The following is a 9,563-nucleotide window of genomic DNA, read 5'->3' on the forward strand; positions in this document are numbered from 1 at the left end:
ACCTCTGCCGCCGCAATCTCACACCAGCAGGCCCGAGATTCGGATATTGATTTTAGACCATCTAGATTTTTGTGTAGTTGATACCTTATATAGTTTTATGTGCTTCTTTGTTGGTTATATTATATGGAATTGTTTTGGTGTATTTTGCAGCTTGCTTGGAATGGTAATTTAAGAATTTTCGTTGTATTTTTTTTTTTTTACTAGAATGGCGTTATAGCCGACGAAACATGCCACAATTCGTCGGCTATAGTAATTTTTTTTTTTTTCCAAAGGGTTTAGCCGACGAATTATGGTATGTTTCGTCGGCTAAACACTACTAAAGCCGACGAAACAGACTCTATGTCGTCGGCTATAGTTATTTTTAAATATTTTAATTATATACTTTAGCCGACGAAACAGAGATATTCGTCGGCTAAAGTTTGTCAGTAAAGCCGACGAATATACTGTTCGTCGGCTAAAATCTGGAATAATAGCCGACGAAAAATAGTTCGTCGGCTAAAGTCTGGAACAATAGCCGACGACAAATAGTTCGTCGGCTAAAAGCTGGAACAATAGCCGACGAAAAATAGTTCGTCGGCTAAAGTCTGGACAATAGCCGACGATGGTCTTTAGATTCGTCGGCTAAAGTACTTGTCCTGGTAGTGAGTCATAACACCTTCGATACAATAGGTATAGACGAATTGTAAAAAATTCTGGAAACTAGACATCCGTAGCTTTCCAACCATACAAGGTCCATGACCTAGTTCATCTTGAGCTGCACAAAACTCTGTCGAAGTTGACTGTTCTGCAAAAGCAGATTCTCGGGCAGATCCGTCATACTTTACGAAAATAGCCATAATTCACTCAATATGATAGGTGTAATGACTAAAATATCGGTGATTATGGATATATCGACCATTTGAAAAAAGAAAATTTCGAAGAAAATTTCGGCAAGTATCGATATGGACGAAAATTCGACAGAAACTATTGAAATTTGCATAAAAACATATTCCCATGTAAAACTTTATGCTATGTTTATTTGATCAATTATTTACTCTATAAGCAAGTATATTAAATGGGGGCTGATCCGTGACATACAAAATTATAATCAAAATTATAACTATCATATTATCCGTTAGATCTAATAGCAACTAATGGTTGAGATTAGTCATGAAAACTAAATATCTTTTTTTTTCTTTTCTTTTTCTTTAAATAAATTTATAAAATCTATAATGAAAATTGAAGATTACCTACTCTCATTTTGGAATACAATTAAGAGGAAGTTAATGGTTTCCTATTGAAACTCATTTACTAGAAACAAAAGGAAAATAATAAATATCGATATGAGAAATAAAACTCGTTTACTGGAGAGTATCATCATCATCTACGTCTTCTTCTTGAAAGAACAAAATTATCATATGATGTCTGCCAATAGCATATTGGAAAATTTATAATCAAATTATGTATCGAAGTACTTAGATAAAAAACAACAAGAAGCTAAAATAATTATGTTTATGGTGCACTGGATGATTGCCTTCAACTACAGTCAATTTTCTAACGTGGTATTTACTTAGTTTGTTTTCTTTCCTCTTTAATAAATGAGTTTTAATAGGAAATGAATAATTTTCTCTTATTATATTCCAAATGAAGAATAGTAATCATTAATCCTGATTATGTCTTTAATAAATAGATATCTTAAATTGATTTAAAAAAAAACATATTAAGTTTTATGACTAATCTCAACGGTTACTTGCTATTAGATCTAACAAATGATATTCTGGTTATAATTTTGTGTGCCACGGATCCGTCCCCATATTACGTACATAATACATTAGTACTATATAAGGTGAATTAGTGTGTGTGTAGATATATAAATAGTTGTATAGTCGTATAGATTAGGCTACATGTGCTTTTTGATTTTTTTTTATTGGCATTATATATATGTATTTTGTATTTTAAATAAGATGAGAATTCTCTAATCTTGATACTTTACTAATCTGATTAACTACAATAAACGATATATTGAATTTAAAATAAAAAGATTGAAACAAATAAAATTGAAAAGGAAAATGTGAAGATAAATTGTAAAAAAACAAAGTAATTCTAATACTAAAAGTAACATAACATAAACAAAACCCAGTCCAGTGGAGTTGGTAGTGGCGCATATCTTCCTTTCGGAAGGTTTCAGTTTCGAAACCTGTCACAAACAGGGTTTTGTTTGAATATAATTCCAGAATTTTTCTAGAATATTCCCTTCATTTCCAAAAATATCGTCTGTTTCGTAAAATATTACGATATTTCACGAAATCTCGATAATTTCTCACGAGAAAATGATGGGAGGCTGAGATAGTTTCGCTGGTGCAAAAAAACAATATTTCGCCGACAAAAGTATCTATATTTAAGACATTGGATAAGCGTGATCAAATGGTTAGTGTCTCTAGAAAGTAGACACATAGACATTTCCAATGATACCAATTTCACCATTTTCTAACGAGTGGGCTATCCTGTAGGTCACGTGGATGTTGACCTACGAAACTGAGCATATTCTGTTTTCGCATTTGACGTGTCTTTCTGTAGGGACAGAATAAGCCTAAACCTTTCATAGAAGGAATTACTGCCATTATATTGGCATCCGGCCACTACCTTGATATTTATTCACACTCATCTAAGAGGGAGCGAGGCTGCTCGACTGCTAGGAAGAGAGTTAAAGACTAAGGAGAACTTGGCCTTACAAGTTTATAGTGAATGAGATGTCGAGTCGAGCATATTATAACAAGGACATGAATGTGCTACCGTATTTAGATGGAGAATTTCTCCTAAGACTTCTTCGTCATATGGACAAAACAAGTCTTCTCATGACTTTAACTGATCAAGGGATACATATAGGCATAACTTTATTGTCCTTTAGCTTGCCTTAAGCCGATTGATGAATAAGCATAATCAATAATGGTCCTCACTTTCAAGACCAAGTATTCCCAATATCCTTTTATTCTTAATTTTGGATCAGTGACATCTCTTAGTTTAACAAGAGTTCATCACGATTCATCCAGAACTTACACGCAACAAGACATAATTCATCATCTCCCTTCCCTAATCAAGTAGATACTTTGTAAATACCTTGCAAACACGCTCTGTGCTCATGAGCCACTTGATTTGGATGAAATATGGGTGAAAACCGATCTATTTAAGATCTTTATGTACATATCTTAGTTCCCAACAAAGATAAGTTGTGACTCCAAGTTGCATGTTCAGTTTTTTGGAAACTACCAATTACTGACAAGGCAAATTAATGGAGTGCAATGACATCCATTATGAGTGTATATCTCATCGTAGTCGATTCCAGGACATTTGTGAGATACCTTGCGCCAGAAGGTGAGTCTAAGCTCTTTTTCTCACTACACTTTCTAACAAAGATATAACTGATAGGGTTTACACTTGGGGTGTCGGCGTCACCTAACCAAAGATCTATCTATTTGTTTAAATTGGATCGTATCTTTCCATTTAGGTCAATCTACAACGTTGGTATTTACAACGAAGTATGCTTCGATATCAAACTCATTAAACCACGTCATCATGTACACTAGTGTAATTTCTATTTGTAGAGATTTCTATATGGATTGGTATTGATATTGAGGCGTCCCCCAATGATGACCATAATTCAGAAGTAACAGACGAATGAGTATCATTGATCAAATGATCAAGCTGTGTCAAACTCGCATTCTTCCTTGGCGAGTATTTATCGAATCAAATGGCCTCCCTCTAAATCGTGGGAGCCACGGCCTAGTGACACCATCTACCACATTTGTGGTGTCACCATGCCTCCATCTATGGGTGACAACATGTCTTCTTATCCGGACATCAACATGTCCTCTTATCCGGACATCAACATGTCCTCTTATTTGTGGGTATCACAATGGTATTATTCATATCATAATATGACTTCGGGTATCACAATGGTAGGATTATAAATGTGGGTATCACGTTGACCTTGCCACTGAAATTGTACCCGGGGCTAAGTTTATCTCTTTAATGAAATAAAATTTGCAATAGGTTGGACTTTTTACCACATCAACCCTCACATACACTGATGCATGTGATACCAAAAACCGGTTAAGTGTCCTATACTAATTTAGTGAATGTGGTGAATATGTTGGAAAATTTCCCATTCTTGTTGTTCATGTTGCACCTTTATAATTCTGGAAATAATCCAGGAAGTTTTGTCAAATTTTTTTTTTGGCAATGAAGTTTTGTCAATTTTGGAAGCTGGGTAAGTGTCAATTTTTGTTTTTGTTTATGTTTTTGTTTTCTAGTTTTGGTTAGTCTGAACTATTTGGCTAGGCAATAACAATGAAGACTAAGAAACAGACAAGAAACTGTTGAAACGTGTGTGAACTTCTCTATGATAGTTCTACATTTTTTTAAATTCTGAACAACGAGGCTTGGCCTAAAGAAATGAGAACCTTTGGAAAATTATCTAACTTATTCTGAGGCACAAATTTTCCATTTGTTCTAAGAATCATAATCGCAGCAGAGGACTTGAAGACTTGTTTCAAATCCTCACACTCAATGTCTGTCTCAAATCTCCTACATGCAGCACATGATCTCCCAAAGCAACTTTCCTATTTCCTAGCTCATCAACCACACTCAAGTGCTTGCAAACATCCACATTGAACTTGACCAATGCTTCTCCCTGAGAGCTAAGGAAAACCTTTTCAAATCCCAACAAGTGCTTTTTTGGTGCATTGTGCACAGATGGAGGACTCGAATACAGCAAGACTGTATGACTTCCACACATTTTGCCCATGTTTTTCACCCCCAAATGGATATCAAAGGCTAGATTTTGACACCTTTCTTCGACAACATCAAGTGATTGGCAACTTGATGAGTAGCACACATGATCTTCTTCTAAGGGAATGGAAACTTGGTTCGGTGCTCGAACAAGGCGGTGATTGAAGGTGGAGTAGCTTATTCCATCTCCAAATGCATAAACCGTGTCACCAGTGTAAAACCGGTAAGTCCTTCCTGGGTAACCACTTGCAGGATCTGCTCTCATATTCATGTTTGTCATAGGGACCTTGTCTACATAAGCTTGTGGATACCACGTCATAGGTAGTCTTCCACCTGCAATAGTAGCAGTCAAACAAGAGTTCCGATGTTTAATAAATGAGAAAGATTCTGCAGTAACATAGTTCTAATTGTTAGAAACTCAAAACTATAATCAAGTTGAGAAAATACTTTTTCAGAATGTACGTTGTGTAGTGATAAGCTAACAGAAATTCAGGAATTTGTCTAGTTGCTTTAAAATTGCATTTAGTTAAGTTTCTCAATTAGAGCTTATGGCTTACATGGATTATAGAAGCCAAAAATCACGTCAGCAATGGCAGCTCCACCAGCTTCGCCGGGGTAGCCAACCCAAAGAATGCTTGTAATTTTGTCATTATTTTTTGCAAAGGTGATATCAAAACCTCCTCCAGACATTATGACAAGTATTACAGGTCCTTTAGATGCCTTTGCTACTTCAGTTATTAGAAGAGTTTGCTGTCCTGGAAGATAGAGGTCGATTCTATCATGACTCTCAGTCTCAATTGATTGATTTTCACCCACTATAACTACAGTTGCATCTGCTGCTGCTGCTAACTTGGTAGCATCATCAACCTTGGCAGTGCCACAAGCCACATCCGGGCACCCGGCCACAAATGTTGTGGGAACTACTGCTGTTAGGCCTTGCAAAGGAGTGGTATATTTGCAAGGGTTGCCTGCAAAAGTTTTTACAACCAAGATAGTGTCAGAACATATGTGAAATGCATCGTAGTCATTTGAGAGTTTTATTACATGTACCTTCGTAGTTGCCGATCATGGTCTTTGTGACATTGCCATTGGGACCTATAACTGCCAAGGATTTGATGGCTGTGGGAGACAGAGGCAGTGATCCTGGAGCATTCTTGAGCAACACTATCCCTTGTCTTGCTGTTTCACGTGCCAGTTCCTGGTTTGCTGCAGTGCACACATCTTTTGGACCAAGATTTCCATATGGTTGCTTCCTTGGATCTCCATCAAAAAAGCCGAGACGCATCAAAGTGCCAAAATTGTTTGTGATTGCCTTGTCAATAGCTGCCTCAGTAACAAGTCCCCCTTTCACTGCTCCTTCTGTGTATTTTCCTAGAAATGATCCACAGTCTAGATCCACTCCTGCGAATTTAGACCAGTAGCAAATCACCTTATCATGATTAAGATAGTTTATCTCAAACGATATAAGATATATCTGGAATACAAGGAAAATTAATCTGAGTGATCAACCACATTATGAACAAAATTGTATAGTGTTATTACCTGCCAATATGCCCTTTGCTGCAGCCTCTTCAGGCGTCTTGGTGTAGTGTTGGTTCTTGTAGTAGACATCTATTGAATCACAATCAGTAACAATGTATCTGCAGCATTGTCCAATATCCATGTAAAGTTAACACAGATTCTTGCCAGGAATGCATAAATCATACATAAACTTGGGAAAGACACATAATAAGGGGAAATTGACATACCCATTCAACTTCCATTCGCCTCGGATAACCCCAGAAAGAAGGTCGGGATCTGCACAGGTTGGTGTTCCATTCACCTTGTTGTAAGAACACATGACACTAGCAACATTCCCATCAAGAACACAACTTTTGAATGGTGGTTGAAATGTATCATCCATATCTTGTTTTGTTACCTAATGACAAATTGACAATGTCAAATGTTAGTTTTCGAAATAAATTGACACATCAAGAAAATGTGAACCAACTCTTACCACTGCATTGAAGGTGTATCTGTCAACTCCTTTCCAATTGTCCAAATCATAGGCTGTATAATGTTTACAACATGCTGCAACTTTAAGCCTACTCTTGTCTTCGCTATCGGTTTGTTGAAGACCTCTAACATATCCTGATCCGTAGTTACTCGTAAGCAATGGGTCTTCTCCCGGAGTCTCCTGGCCTCTTCCCCATCTCGGGTCTCGGAAAATGTTAATGTTTGGAGACCAGTATGTCAATCCTGCCAATCCCACATTGTACATTGCTCTAGCCTCAGTTGACACCACCTGCAAATGGTAAATACAGCAGCTATTAGTTACCTTCTTAAATTCTCATTAACCTCATTTCAGTCTAACTCCCATTACTCTTTCCTCAAAGTGTTTCACTACAAAACACAAGAAATTATTACTCTTGTAGTTTTCTTTCAATGAAAGCTGGATTCTAGTTATTGTCTTCTTAAAGGACCTGTGACCCTAAAACATTAGCTTTCCACCAACTACTTAACTACTGGGTATGGTGGCCTAAAACCCTCAACAGAAGTCAATCATTTATAGTAAAAAGTAAAAGAAAGATGGTACTCATTGAAACAACCAACCCCCTAACAACTGTTATCCATCCACTTTCCTTATTAGCACAATCATGAAGAGCAATACCCTGCTTCTCATGTCACTCTGTCTCTTCATTTCTTGCTTCTGCTTCAATATATCAAAGAGTAAAGCACTGACCCATACTATTGGGTTCAGTAGCTGTAAAGGGTTTTCTGGATAAAGTTATATATAGTGGTTGCATATATAAAATATACCATAACTATTTTCCTAGTCAGTAGTCACAGTAACGTTTGCCTTTGTCTGTGTTTGTCTACATCCACTCAGCAATCGTCAAAAGAACCAAACGAATAAATTCGAATCCAAAATAGTACCAAGTACTTGGATTTGAACGATCATGGACTTTATTCCTCTAATGGTGACATTAACAATGAAACTAACAACTTTACTCTGATGTTTGAATCAAAACTCTCAAACATGAACATGAACAGGAACAACTACCTAGAATGCTTACCCTTCCAATGGCTTCAAACAGAGAGTTGTTGAACGACGCGGCGGTCAAAATGGGCTGAGGGAAGCTGGTCGCTCCGGGGACGACACTAGAAAACCTAGTTCCTGGGCCGACGTACGACACACCGTGTAAAGCCTCCGACCACCACTCGTACTTTGGTATCCCAAGCCTGCTCACGCTCCCTGCACTGTTCACCAGAAACGTAATCTTCTCTTGCAATGTCAGCCTCTGCACCAGGTCCGCCACCCTCGCATCGGCCGCCAACGACTTGTCGCAGAACGGGAAGCTGCTGGCATTACCGCTTTCGCCGCAGGCGAACGACTGGCCGGAAACAGAGCTCACAGAGCAGAGACATAACAGTATGTAACAAAGAGCGAAGCAGAAGCAGAGCAAGGCCTTCGGGGGTGCTGCTCTGTTGTGAACAGAGGAGCAGGAAGAGGAGGAGGACATTGAAGTTGTGGCCTTGAGGGGAGAGTTTGAAGAGAAGGAACAAAAATGGCTTCTCTGTTTCATGAGGTAGTGCAAAAGGGTGGTTCCTTCTATATATAATACACTTTCGTTGGGTTTTGATTAATGCAAGATAAAATTAACGAGGGAATAAATGGTGGATAATTCGAAGATTAAGATACAAGTTGTTTTCTAGCAACCCGTGAAGGAAAAGGAAGGTTGATTGAGAAGGAAGGAGGGGGGAACTAGTTGAAGCTGAGATCCATTTTTGGATGTGGTACGTTTTGGCAGAGAGAATCTATATTGTAATTTTACTATCTTTTCTTTATGGGACTCGTCGTCCTATTATTATAGGAGGAAAGGCCATTGGTGAAGAGCTTAAACGAGTCCGTGAAAGATGAGGGAGATTTTCTAATTGGTGTAGGTGAGGCAGGGTTTTGTTCTGTTGGAGCAATTGGGTGTTCTTTGCATGTGAGTATGTTTGCGATATATAGGAGTGTGAGTTGGAAATGACTGATTATTAGTGTGAATGTGAAAATGGCTGCTGCGAGTCAGTGACTGGGTCACTAGCTTATACTGCTTGATCATTCACGTGAGAGTCGGCGGCTGATTATTCGGACGTTTTAGGTGAGCTCGGAGAAATGGGAAGAAGGTAAGTCATGCTGTTGGAACGACTTTTACTTGCCAGAAAGTTTTCAGTCCGGCGGTCGTTCGTGCTACCCGAAATGCAAATTGTAATACCGTGTAATAAAGTTGTCATGGAATATCTTTATTAGGGAGCTCTCCTATTGAGGACCTTTAAGTTGAGGACTTGGTGAGAACTTTTCGATTTATGGTTTAAAAGACCTAATTTTCAATCACATTTTGACATCTTATCCGTTCAGTTTTTAGGTTTATATGAGTAGATCATTTCTACAAATTTTCACCCAAATTGGTGTTCATTAAGATAACAAACTAGATCAAATTAATGGACGAACCAAATCTGTCAAATATGAACCGTTCAAGTTCATAATTGATAAATCACACTGATGAATGTCTTAACAATTTTCAATATAACTGAAAATTTGAAGAAATGATCTACTCATAAATACCTATAAACTGAACGGTCAAGATGTAGATATAAGATCGAAAGGTGGGATAAGCCGAAAAGTCCTCACCAAGTCCTCAACTTAAGAATTCTCACTAGAATGGCTTTCATCTTTGTTATATATATCTTTTTATTCTTAATTATTTGTCCACAGGACAACAAAAAATTAGACGGTTGACACAACCTATTGATTTAAGATTGTTGTTTGA

The 9,563-nt window shown here is 37.6% G+C and overlaps 1 protein-coding gene across 1 annotated transcript; it reads right to left on the reverse strand.

Annotated features, from left to right (window-relative positions):
- Positions 1-4,392: 4,392 nt before the first annotated feature.
- Positions 4,393-8,382, reverse strand: LOC101302560 (beta-xylosidase/alpha-L-arabinofuranosidase 2-like). The gene is made up of 7 exons (XM_004300644.1): positions 7,824-8,382; positions 6,764-7,051; positions 6,516-6,685; positions 6,310-6,407; positions 5,818-6,168; positions 5,325-5,735; positions 4,393-5,100 (listed from the first exon to the last, which is right to left on the reverse strand). The coding sequence occupies exons 1-7, from the start codon at positions 8,331-8,333 to the stop codon at positions 4,529-4,531; spliced, it is 2,400 nt and encodes a 799-aa protein (XP_004300692.1). The 5' UTR covers positions 8,334-8,382; the 3' UTR covers positions 4,393-4,528.
- Positions 8,383-9,563: the final 1,181 nt, after the last annotated feature.

This window comes from Fragaria vesca, linkage group LG5, assembly GCF_000184155.1.
Source record: "Fragaria vesca subsp. vesca linkage group LG5, FraVesHawaii_1.0, whole genome shotgun sequence".
Classification (NCBI taxonomy): domain Eukaryota; kingdom Viridiplantae; phylum Streptophyta; class Magnoliopsida; order Rosales; family Rosaceae; genus Fragaria; species Fragaria vesca.

Coding starts and splice junctions, on each gene's coding strand:
- LOC101302560 (XM_004300644.1), bottom strand. CDS start 8,333: ATGAAACAGAGAAGCCATTTTTGTTCCTTCTCTTCAAACTCTCCCCTC. Junction 6,686..6,763: donor GATACACCTTCAATGCAGTG/GTAAGAGTTGGT, acceptor ATTTGTCATTAG/GTAACAAAACAAGATATGGA. Junction 6,408..6,515: donor GGCGAATGGAAGTTGAATGG/GTATGTCAATTT, acceptor ACAATGCTGCAG/ATACATTGTTACTGATTGTG.